Source organism: Cicer arietinum, chromosome 4 (genome assembly GCF_000331145.2).
Source record: "Cicer arietinum cultivar CDC Frontier isolate Library 1 chromosome 4, Cicar.CDCFrontier_v2.0, whole genome shotgun sequence".
Lineage (NCBI taxonomy): Eukaryota > Viridiplantae > Streptophyta > Magnoliopsida > Fabales > Fabaceae > Cicer > Cicer arietinum.
In genome coordinates, this window is record NC_021163.2 from 58,648,102 (window position 1) to 58,660,645 (window position 12,544).

At 33.0% G+C, this 12,544-nt stretch overlaps 2 protein-coding genes across 2 annotated transcripts; one reads left to right on the plus strand and one right to left on the minus strand.

Annotated features, from left to right (window-relative positions):
• Positions 1-1,684: 1,684 nt before the first annotated feature.
• Positions 1,685-5,883, minus strand: LOC101499995 (uncharacterized). Its single transcript, XM_004498480.4, has 4 exons — positions 5,725-5,883; positions 4,994-5,144; positions 3,412-4,323; positions 1,685-2,680 (listed from the first exon to the last, which is right to left on the minus strand). The coding sequence occupies exons 2-4, from the start codon at positions 5,102-5,104 to the stop codon at positions 1,829-1,831; spliced, it is 1,875 nt and encodes a 624-aa protein (XP_004498537.1). The 5' UTR covers positions 5,105-5,144; positions 5,725-5,883; the 3' UTR covers positions 1,685-1,828.
• A 2,590-nt stretch (positions 5,884-8,473) lies between these two features.
• LOC101500537 (uncharacterized) lies at positions 8,474-11,307 on the plus strand. Its single transcript, XM_004498481.4, has 3 exons — positions 8,474-8,854; positions 10,473-10,564; positions 10,680-11,307. Exons 1-3 carry the CDS (start codon positions 8,705-8,707, stop codon positions 11,065-11,067), a joined length of 630 nt encoding a protein of 209 aa, XP_004498538.1. The 5' UTR covers positions 8,474-8,704; the 3' UTR covers positions 11,068-11,307.
• Positions 11,308-12,544: the final 1,237 nt, after the last annotated feature.

The window sequence follows — 12,544 nt, forward strand, 5'->3', positions numbered from 1 at the left end:
GTGCATAGGGTGGTGCTAGAAACATGGGTGAGAATAGAGATAGGGTGGGTGCAATTGGGAGATTAAGAACCTATGGAGAAAAAGATTGTGACTAATCATAATCATTGAACTTTTCTACAGTAGAGAGAAAAATGGGGCGAGTCTCAAGGAAACTAACATCAATAGAGACAAAGTATCGTCGAAGATCTGGAGAATAACACTGATAACCTTTCTGCAAGCAAGCGAGAGTAGCCGACAAAAATACACTTAAGGGATTTTGCAGCCAACTTATCACTTTGTTTGGGTTAGTGGAGGCGCATAGATCTCACGCACAGATAAGGATGTGGTGTGTGTGTTAAAGTTTAGCGGCGCAGAAAATGTCACTGTTCTCGTCAGAAGATTGCGCAACGGTCTGAGGTGGTGGGTCGCATTGGAATAGTACACGCCCATCTAGAATAGTAAAGCACAACTGAAACAACACATAATTTTGAAGAGAGAAAAAAAAAGGTTATTAGAGAGCTGAAAAAACGAGAGCAGCCCTAGGATGAACCACTAACTATACCATGTAAACATATGTTTTTTGTGTTTCTTGTGTGTCTCAGATAAGATCACGCATCTTTTATTTAGAATAAGGTTACAATAATTACATTAAAATACTAGAAACTTGTATTTGACTAGGAGTTCTACCAATGAACCTAGGAAATTGTACCATCAAGGAATAATAAAATCATATTTTGAATTATAACATTTAATGATGTTTTAACATTAAATATATACACATACAATGAATTTCAACATAAAATATTTGCACGCATGAAAATAACTAAAATTGTAGGAGCCTAAAATAACATGAAATATATGCGAGTCTTAAAATAATCAAAGTGCAAGATCCTAAAAAATAGATGTTTTGTCATGGGCCAAACCTTCTAAAATCATAGGTTTAAAAAAAATTAAAAATTATCAAAAAAAATTAGAGAAATTGGGTCGACCGATTTTACCCGAGCCAATTTCAGTTTTACCCAGTACTTAATTTAAGTAACCGAATTTCTTATTTTGAAAACTAAGTTCACTCAATCACCCAATCCAAACTATTTTTCTGAATTAATCCGGATCGGTTTTACCGATTTGATTGTGTTATCCAACCCATGAACACTCTATGTTTGTAGTGTGTTTCGTAAATAATCTCATCAAATTAAAAGTTTAATATTTGAACGTTGTATTGAAGAACATTTGTTAAAAAATGTGAACCTTTTAATTAAAATTTTTTATCTAAAAAAAATTAATCATCAATTTTTTTGGCAGAGATACTCTCAGATTCGTCCAAAAAAACATTACTCCTCTCATGTTAAAGAATATATTTAGGTCAATAAAACCAGAATTAATGTTAAGATTTTTTTAGAAGTCCATTTAACTAAAAAAAAATCATTCTATAAGTTCATTAAAAAAAACTTTTTAAACCTACCATGCGAATTAACTTTAGTAAATATGAATTTTTATTACATATTCCTTATATTTTAAAGTATTCTAAAAGTATGCTTCAAAAATAGTAAGACCATTGTACAAAATCTCTTTTAATAAGTCCATTTTTTGTTTAGTGATAGTACCAATTTTGAATGCTTAAAAATTTAGTATTGGATTGTCACTGAGACTAAGGCTTGTCTTCAATAACAAAGAAAGAAAAACAGGAATGTAACAGCTAGAGATATTGAAAGTTGCAAAGAATAACATACAAGTCTTTTAAATATTTGATGACGTGAAAATGTAAGGAGTACTTAGGTTTTATAAAACATGAAAAGTTTTCGTTGAGCTACATCAAAAAGTGATTCCACACTTCACCTCTCAAACCCTTTTAGTTTAGAAATACAGATGAACATGAATTTGCAAGTTGGTATGTACCATGCTGCTGACCTTGAAACTGTTTGTAACACATGATGGAAAACCCTTCACCAAATCTACAAACTTGAGAATGACACTTGAATTTATTTGTGATCAATGTATTTCTTCTAGCTGCTAAACTTGTACCTTTTTTATAAGTCGAACCTACCGACGGAGGCTGCAAGAGACTACTTAAAGAAGCACTGTGTGGCTTTTGGTAAAATATCTCTGAGCTTGTAGCTGTACTTTCATCTTCCTCTATAAAATTGATCATTTGATTGGTTCTTGAAGTTCTCGGTAAAGTATTTGACTCTTTGGTTAATCCAGATAAACGCCAAGCTTTCGAAACAAGCGAAATTGTGGACTTCTCAGGTTGAACATGAAAATCTTCCATTAATTGGAGTATTTCTTCGGATTTCCATGGCTGTTTTGATTCTGCATATCCCCAGATAAGTGCCTCAAAAGTCTTTACATTTGGAGAAACCCCTAATTCACACATCTTGTCGAAGACCTTCATAGCATTGTCCATTCTGCCAGCACTGCCCCATCCACTTATGACATTTGTAAATATAACAACGTTCGGATGGACACGTGATACAATCATGTCATTAAGCAGTTCTTCGGCTTTTTGTGTTTCTTGTGCTCGCACGTAACCTTTAGCGAGAATACTGTAAGTATGCACATCTGGCATTACACCAGATTTCAACATGTTATTGTAGATTTCCTTGCATTTCTCCAGAAATCCAGCTTGGCTCCATGCATTCATTATAGTGCTGTATGTTACCACATCTGGTTCGATTTGAAATTCTTCCATCAACCTCAGCACCTATATACAGAAGGATGGTCACCAATTGTTACAAGTTCGAATGCAAACATCAACAACAATCAAGCCTTATTTTACTAAGTAGGGGTTGGCTACATGGATCTGATGACGCCGTAATATTCTATCATAAAGTATATCTAACTCATTAATATCAAGGTCTTTCTTAATAGTTTCTTTAGGTCTTCCTCTGCATCTAGCAATAAGATGGATTGCATACATATCAACTATATCCACTACATCAAGCATATTAAAAGAGTGGTGACTTTACTTCGGAAGATTTAGAAACCAAATACATTGAGAAATAAATCCAAACTACTTATTGTTCTGTAGATGGTTACAAAAATGACAAATCTAATCACATATAATCCTAAAACTGTTTAATCAAGAAGCAATGCAACAGGACTACGAAGATGGAGACATGTTTATAACTGGAAATATGTATAAAAAGCATGCAAGTGGTAAATTTCAGAAGAGTTCTACATATAGAGTAGTACTTGACAACATTCGAATATAACATTGCTATTGGTAATTTTCTTTCACCATTGCTTTCTGCTTTACTGTATATTGATAATAATATAAATGTGAGAGGGTATGAAGTTAAGAGGTCCAACTGATTCTATGTTGAGTGCATCTAAAATTACAACCAATAATCAACAGTTCATTCGGTCATAAACAGATTCAAAGCAAGTTTAACAAGTGAAAATATAGACCGACAAGCATAGGTTCAAGATTACCTCGTCAACACCATCTCTATCCATCTTATCCACAAAACCATTAACCAGTGCATTAAACATAATAAGATTTGGCCGCATCCCCAAATCCTTTATTCTGTATATGAACTGTAGGGCTTCCTTAATTTTACGTTCTTTACAATATCCAGTTATAACACCAGTGAAAGTTCTTGCATTTGGTTCGAAACCTTTCCTCTGCATCTCTAAAACCATTGCTTCAGCCTCAGAAGTCTCACTATTATTAGCATAAGCCATTGCCACAGTGTTAAAAGTAAAAGCATCAGGTAGCATTCCAGAAGCAGACATATTACACACCATATTCCATGCCTCAGACATGTTCCCCGATTTACACAATGCTCTGATAAGCATATTGTATGTCCTGAGATCTGGTTTCGAATTTCCATTTGTTGACATAAGCTTTAGCAACTTCATTGATTCTTCAGGCTTACCTACAATCCCATACCCTTTTATCAATGTGTTATAAGTGCCAGTGCTAACTGTTAGTCCACTATCTTTCATTTTCTTAACAGTTTTGTTTGCATCTTCCATGTTTCCAGATTCAGCGAACGCATTTACAGCAGCATTATAAAATATTGAGTCGGGACTCATTTGTTTTTCTTCCACTTGTGAGACAATGGAACGTATAGATTTGAAGCACCTCTGAATGGTCAAGGCTTTTAGCAAGGATGTGTATGTTATTAAAGATGGCTGGTGCCCTTCTTCACTCAATTTATCAAAAATCACATTAGCTGCCTGTGGTTTTCCGCATTCAATCAGAATATTCATTAATTTTGATCTTGACCGTACAACTCGGCAACTTTTTTTGCATATGCAGAAAGTGCAGGTCAGTTGACTTCCTGAATTATCATCCTTTGCAATTCCATTCATTTGATTGTTGCTGTCAGAATGACTCCCCTATCAAATTATATGCCAAAGTGTTAGAATAGCAACCCCAATTCAAAAGAAAACAGATACGATAACAAAAAACACAGTGATTTGATCACAGAATTTGGCAAATTGTGCCTACATCTCCGACTGCATACCAGCTGAAGTACCTTTCTATTATTCAAGGTTAGGGTTATAGATTACAGCTTGTGTTTAAAAAATACTACGATCCAGTTTACAAGATTATCCCTAAACAGTATCGGTTGACGACCACCAAACACTTGGGCCTTGTCCCCCTCGAGTGACCTGCTCATTTATCACTACACGATGAGTCATACCCAACACAATGGGTGCACAGTCATTATTAGCAAGTAGCAATTTCCAAAAGCTACCAAGAATTAATCAACATCATAAGGTTTTTGTCAACATCATATATGAGGTCAGTGACATCCATCCATTGCTAAAGCCAAATCATCCCAAAGGCCTCAAATGTATAGAAAATTTTAAATCAAATATAATAATGATGATTAATAGAATATCTACTAAAATAGATACAACATTGAATACACACACGCATATAGCCAACTTAGAATTAGAAGCTCTCAGAATCATATCCAACTAGTGAAAAACATGAACAAAAATCAGTGAAGCAGTGAGATAAAAGCACTCGTAAGATCGTTATCATAAGTTAATTTTAAACCTTATCAGTTCTTGATTGAAATAGTCCTTTTCCTTTCTTCATGTTGGCATTTCTTAATTGGTTTCTGCTGCTAGTTCCAGAAACAGTGTCATCATAATCAGGTTTAACCATATTCTTCAGCTTTAAATTGGTATTTGTTAACCTCAATCACCTGACAATGAAACATGAAACCATTAGAAGGCCACATTATTACAATTGTGAAAAGCAAAAGAGTAACATAGAAATGTCCTTATGTACATGAAATTATGGCATTTTAACAAGAACTGAAGATAATATGAGAAAAAATGATTTGAATAATCTTCTATTCTTTTTATGAGTATAGCAGCATAATATGGTAGGAAAGAAAAACATTATTTTAATGCAATAGAATGCCATGATTGATGACAAAATCCACCCTTTTGAAAAAATAAATACCATCTTTCTTCCTACCATATCCTACTTCTTTTTTTATAACCCTAATTTCTAGAATTCGAGTAGCATCATATGACAAAGTTCTCATTTTTAAAGCTAAGATAATTTTGGGGCTTCACACACACACATAGAATTCAAAATGCAAGAGACAATAACACTAAAAAAATAGAACAAATGAAAACCTTAACACAGAATATCATCAAGAAATAAAAACAATAGTGTAACTGAAACACAGAGTATTGAATTAAATTGAACAAAGGTTAAATAAATTAAATTAGAGAGAGAGAGAGAAATAGTGAGTATTAGTTTAAAGTTTAAACCTTGTGAATCGAGGAAGTGTTGAAAATGGAAGAAGTGGCACAAACGTGAAAGACACGACACGAGTAGGTTACAATTTGTGCAGTGTAGCAGTGTTTAAGGACATGTGTGTTTTGATGTCCAGAGGAAAAATATAGAAAAGATAAGATATTTGTCACATTAATTATATCCACATAAAAGCAATCTTATTATCACAAACACAACATGCGACAAGGTAATAAAATAAAAAAGTTAAATATTATTTTAGTCGTTGAAAAAGTACATATAATCACTTTGTTCTTAATTTAGTAAAAAAATTCAAATTAACCGATGAATTATTAAAACTTATATCAATTTAGTTTTTGATATTAAGTAGATTGTTGATTCGGTTAACTCAGTGACGTGGAAGCTAATATGATATATAATATGTCTTTATATATCTTTTATGGATATAGTTGATTTGACAAAGACTAACACAATAGTAAAGTTAAATAATATATATATATATTTGCATGAAGTAGATGTTTTAGAACATATGATAATGGTAACATAGAGTATGAAGAGGATGAATTTTGTGTGTTGCGGTGATGTTGAAATTAATTGTCTTTAATAAGTTTGTGCTTGAAGATTTGGTGTTGGAATTGAATATGTATATTTGCTTTGAGAAAATATATTGGATGATTCGTGAGAAGGAGTTTTGAGAATTTGGTGACCGAGTTTGATATTCTAGATTTGTGCATCACTGCTCGCGACAACAATTATGAAGTTCACGTTTATTTTGAACCCTCAATATCAAAACCAAATATAGTTGATGAACAAGTGGATGAAATTGTTGCTAAAAAGGTAATTGAGAATGTTGAAGATGTTGCTGAAAAGGTAGATGGAAATGTTGCTGAAAAATAAAATGTTGAAAATATTGCAGAAAAATCAAACACAAGTTGAATAGGACATGTTGCAAGCTACTATCTTTATCACTTCAATTAGTAAAATATTGTATACTATTGATAGTTTCTACATACATTTTTAAGACTAAAACGATTATTTATCTAAAAAAAATTATGAGATGAAGAGACAAATGTGTTGAAAAACACCGCAAGACTAAACCAAAACAAAATGTGAAAAGCTTTAATATATTTTTCTTTGTTATTTAACAACAACCAAAAAATAATACTATGATTAAAAACAAATATTTTATAGAATTTTTTGAAAAACTCATATGACTTCATTAAACTTACTCTCTAAAAAAAATATATGAATTACATTTTACAAACACTCAAATACAAGGATATAAATCAGTGTAAATATATGATTAGTGCATTTTGTAACGAAAAATTAATACTATATATATTTTTTGTCTCCCTTTTTCTTTACATATTGGACAATGTGAGACTTATTCCAAGATGTTACATTTTTAACAAACTCCGTAAAAATATAGGTTCAAGTTTCTAATATATAGAAAAATGGTCTTCCAATAGTCATTGTTTTAATTTAGTACTAAATAAATAAAATATTTTTCATTGTGAATGCTCTAAATACCTAAATAGTGTTTGACTATGTCGATAAAGTTAGTATAAAGGTCAATTTCATTCAATTAGTAGAGTTCAACTTGATGATGTGTGACGACATGTGTCTCATTGGCACACACTTCATTGCATACGTGGATAGATGCAAACCCATATTACTATTTCTTTGAATGTATGAATTTGAAGGTAATGATCAAATAAATATATTTTAAATTTCACCGTCTCACTATGTATCAATTTCAATGATTTTCAATTTACCTTCACCATTTTCTTTTGTTACCCTATTAAACATAATCCATTAAAAAATTTGTCGTGTTCATTATACTACTGAAATAGCCAAAAAATTGTTCCTTGCTACTTCTATGCGTCTTCTTTTTTCTCTTTGATATCGTTCTCCTTCTTTAACTTTCCCCCAAATTAAAACCCTAACAAGACTAGAAAAAGAAGAAGATAAAATAAATTATAAAAATGGTCTCCTTCTATGATAGTGACTCAAATTCGTGAATCCATGATAAACGTCAATTTTTCAACCTTAAGTTCGCAACACTGTGTTTCTAATATATTGTCCGTGTTGAGGTCTTGTGTGAACCCTCACACAAAATTTGTCCTTTGTGAAAATGTGTCTTGGTGGATAAAAGAGAGTGAGTGTTTATAAATCACATTTAGACTATTTTGGTGTAGTAAAACAACAATCACCAAGACAAGACTATATGGCTAAAGGGTCAGTCCCATGCATGGTAGAAACCTTTGTGAGTTTGATTCCTACACACAATGTCATTGTTATGATCTCAAGTCCACAATGCCACATTTATAAGATATTGCTCACTTTGAGTTTTGTGCGACCACTCACAATTTTTTTTTTTTTTTGTAAAAAACACCTCACTAAATATAAGAGTGCAAATGTGATTATAAATCACACATCTCATTTCTATTTTCTTTCATTATTGTGTAAAATTTCTCCATACATTCATATATTTTTTTTTAAATGAATTGAAGCTAACTTCCACGACTTCTTCTTTTTATGAGCGGTTTATTGTCGAAATATATAAAATCATAGGAGAGGGGAAATGAAACTTAAAAAAGAGGGGTGGGGATAACAAAACCCAGGCCCAGGTCTAGAAAAACCCCGATTAATTAAAATTACATTTTCACCCCTTCCCAGTCGGTGCATTTCCGATAATACCACTATCAATGGAAGAAATGTCAACCTGAACTTCCTAATTCTCATTCTTCCTCCTTCACCTCTCTCACACTCAAATTTATTCCTTTCTTCGAACAAAATCACAAATGAATATCGATTACAAACATAAATCCATAGAAAACCTAAAGTGCCATTCTCCATAAATAAAGTTCAATATTTTTTGTTTTGGTTCCTTCTGCGGTTTTTTTGAGTAAACCACGAAAAAGGGGTTTTATGATATTCCATGATCAACAACAAAAAAACCCAATTTGTTATTATTTCATTTGATTATTTTTGGATATGTTGAAGTTGTGGAGATGGTACCAAAAATGTTTGGCTGTTCATCCTGTTAAGACACAGGTTATTAGCTCTGGAATCATTTGGGGTGCTGGTGATATTGCTGCTCAGTGTGTTACTCACTACACTGCTAAGACTCGTACTACAACTGAGGTATAGATTGATAGATAGATAGATAGATTTACCCTTTTGAAAAATATTTTGTTTTTGGAAAATGGGTGTGTTTATTTTTTGCATGTGATTGTTTAATTGGTGATTGTTTTGTTGTTGAATTGAAATGTTAACTTGCATTTGTGTTGTTGGGGATGTGTGGTGAAAGGGTTTGAGGTGATACATAAAAATGTGGGTGTTTTCTTGTAGCCTTCACAGTGTAATATTGTGATGATGGTTTATGTTTTCAAGTGCCGTTTTAGGGCATGAGGTTTTGTAGGTCATAGAGACTGACTAAACTACATTAACTTTGGGTTTGTTTGGTTCAAACGAGGGACCAGGGGATTCTGTTGGAGGGGAGGGGAAGGGTGGGGAAAGAATAAGATGAGATATATCTTGTGTAGCACCGACACTTCAGACAGATTGAAAGTGTGTTTGATGTCAAAGTGTCCCATGTTCGACACACATTTTTGACACAACACCTAAACTTATAGTTACATTCAATCACTTATACTTTTTTAAATTATTATTGGTATCTACTTGTCAATGCAGTGTTGTGTCCGATGTCCTTATTTGTGTTGGTACTTCATAGGATTTATCTTGTTTTGTTGAGGAGAGGGTGGGGATTTTAATGGAGGGGAGTTGTTAATTTACATTTTAAACCCTTATATCATTCATGTTATTTTAGTCGATGAAATGTTATTTAGCATTCTTTTAAGGTATGTTTTGTAGAATATAGAGAACGGAAGCGATTGAGTGATTATGGAATGGAAAGGGAATATACAGGAATGATCAATCTCTTTTTTGGTCCTTTCATGAAGGAAGGATACTCCCACCAGAAGTAGTGCCAGTACCACCCTCCTTGAACCCCTATCCCCAAAATTTGAAAGGACGAAAATTTGGGGTTGTGAATGCCAAGGAGAGGTCTTGGAATAAATTTGAGCAAATGCTGCTGGTACAGCCACAATTGCAGCAGCAATGCGGTTTCGGAAACCTATCTTTAGTTTTGTTCTTGAACCATAAAAAAAGGGTATGGAAAAGGAAACTTTGTCAATGCAATGCATGTTATCAGTATCTTATGACTCGTGTGATTCGGATCTCAAATTGAAACGAAATCAAACACAATCAATACTCATCGCAGTGCAGATCTCATGGACTTGAATCTCAGCATGAATCCTTATTCGCTCTGCTGAATCTTGAATCGTGAGTCCCATTGGATTGCATAATTTCGGTTTCAATACGACTTTGAAGACCTCCATAACTGCAATTCAAAACACTCAATGCTCTTAATATTTTTGGTGTTGTAAAATTGTATAAAAGCATTTGGTTTATTGGTGACTATACTCTTGGGAAATTTCACTTCTTCATTCCTCCAAAATAGCGAGACATGGAAAAGAACATTTTACAAATGCAACTGAATACTATTTATTTAAGATCCTCAATTGTAGATTAATATGTAGTATCTTTGCTCTTTATATGACTTTGATAAATGTAATACAATTACACACATTTAATTGCACTTTTTTAGTTTGCATATTAGTATATGATGTGACACTTTATTCTTGGTAAGAACTTCCAACTAGTAATCTTATTTCTCTTGTTTAATGACAATCTCTCACAGGATGACAACAAAGAATTCAAGATCAACTGGAAACGGGTGTCTACGACCAGCTTGTTCGGATTAGGATTTGTTGGCCCTGTCGGCCACTACTGGTAAAAAGCATCGCCTTTTAGAATGTTTGTTTTTCAGGAGAGATGTTAGCAAGTACTATTTATTTTGTAATCAACCTACCAATTCTCCCTGTTCTAAATATGTTAATCATTACAGGTATGAAGGTTTGGATCGGTTTATTAGACTGAAACTCATGCTTAAACCCAATTCCTTCCCCTTCGTTGCCGCCAAAGTTGGTGCCGACGGATTTCTCTTTGGACCGTTAGATTTACTTGTGTTTTTTACTTACATGGGTTTTTCTACCGGAAAGAGCGTTCCTCAAATAAAAGAAGACGTGAAGCGAGACTTTCTCCCCGCTTTGATTCTAGAAGGAGGCATATGGCCAGTTGTTCAAGTTGCGAATTTTCGGTATGTACCCGTAAGGTATCAGCTTCTTTACGTGAACTTCTTCTGCTTGTTGGATAGCTGTTTCTTGTCTTGGGTTGAACAACAACAGGACGCACCGTGGAAAGAATGGATAAAGTCGTTTATACCTCTGAAGTAACCGAGCTTGATAAGTGCTTTCAAATCTCTCTCGATGGATTCACTGCCTTTCCAGTGGAAGTTTGTTTCTTAAAACAAGTGACTAGATTAGATTGCATACAAACATTTTCTAGACTTTCGGAATTTTTAATTCTGGAAGTGATGGAATTGCATTCTCACATGATATGGTTAATGATTTCATCCTCAATACAAGTTGACTCCTTTATTTCATTGAATAAATCAAAGTTACAATTGCTCATTATTCCCTAGTCCTTTACTCTTTTTGTGTGCATCAATATCTTCTGCAGGATTTGTATCCATTACAAGTAGTGTTGATATATCACTCCTTAAACAAAAAGGTTTGTTTGGTTTGCTTCCCTCATTTCTTTTTGGGGAGCTCTGCTACTTTTTCGTGTTGCCCTGCATTGTTCTTTATGCATGGATTCTTGGAGATAATTTTTGTTAGAATCACGTACAGTCTTGAACTTAATGGCGCAGAAGCCAGAATGTGTTATGATTTCTGCATGGAAGGATAAAAAATTAAATGAATGATTTTTAATGGTGTTATTTTCAGCGGTTGAAAAAAACATCATTCCTTTTTAAGATGAAAAAAAGGAAAAAGATGGGAATGAATCCCCTTTTAATGAAAATTTACATGGTTTTCTTTATGCTTTTTGCAGAAGTTTTAGTTCAATTGGTAATGATGATATTATTAGATCGAATATTTTTTTGCTGCGATTTGGATTTGAATTCAAATTTCCCCCCTTTATTTTTGAGTATAGTAGTTCACATTTCGTCTACAAATAAAAAAAAGTACGATTTAAAAAAAGTACGATGAAGAGATTATTATCCATGTTCACATGATAAGGTGATGAAAATCTAAAATCAGATAAATTTTACAAGGAAAACCAATTTATTTTGAAATAACTACAAATCAATTTACAAAATCAGAATCATATGTGCCAAACATTGATCTAAACAAAACCAAAATTGTACACTAACTCCTACCTTGATATTGACAACTAAATTGCCTTCTACATCAACCAACACCAAGGAAAGTGAGTGATTTGTTTATATCAATGATCACGGTAGAACAAAACTAAGCTATTCAATTTTTTTTTGATAAATCAAGGTATCATTCCACATAATTACAAAAGCTAATCCCTCAAAATAACCAACATTTATTTATGTAAGAGATTGACATTTACGAAATACTTTTTTTCATTTAAGCAATTCATGTTTTAGCACATCACAAGAGTAGGTTTCAACAATGGTAATCCAACAAATGGCAGTTAATATACCTAGGAATGGAAACAAATCAAACAAAACAAGTTCTAATGGCCGAAAAATTTGTCTTTTCAGTGAAGAACATTAATTGCTTTAGTAGCATGACTTTCTTTGATGATCTCTCTCTGTCTGTGATGAATTTAAAGACTTAAACAAAACAAGAAAATACAAAAACAGAATTAAGACGGATGCTTAACATGATACAATGCCAT

Bases quoted from the DNA above. Each gene is read 5' to 3' on its own strand.
- LOC101499995 (XM_004498480.4), bottom strand. From the start codon at position 5,104: ATGGTTAAACCTGATTATGATGACACTGTTTCTGGAACTAGCAGCAGA. The intron at 4,324-4,993 runs GTTTAAAATTAA...ATAATTTGATAG, and splicing joins TTCAATCAAGAACTGATAAG to GGGAGTCATTCTGACAGCAA. The intron at 2,681-3,411 runs GTAATCTTGAAC...TTCTGTATATAG, and splicing joins ATAGAGATGGTGTTGACGAG to GTGCTGAGGTTGATGGAAGA.
- LOC101500537 (XM_004498481.4), top strand. From the start codon at position 8,705: ATGTTGAAGTTGTGGAGATGGTACCAAAAATGTTTGGCTGTTCATCCT. The intron at 8,855-10,472 runs GTATAGATTGAT...AATCTCTCACAG, and splicing joins AGACTCGTACTACAACTGAG to GATGACAACAAAGAATTCAA. The intron at 10,565-10,679 runs GTAAAAAGCATC...TAATCATTACAG, and splicing joins GGCCCTGTCGGCCACTACTG to GTATGAAGGTTTGGATCGGT.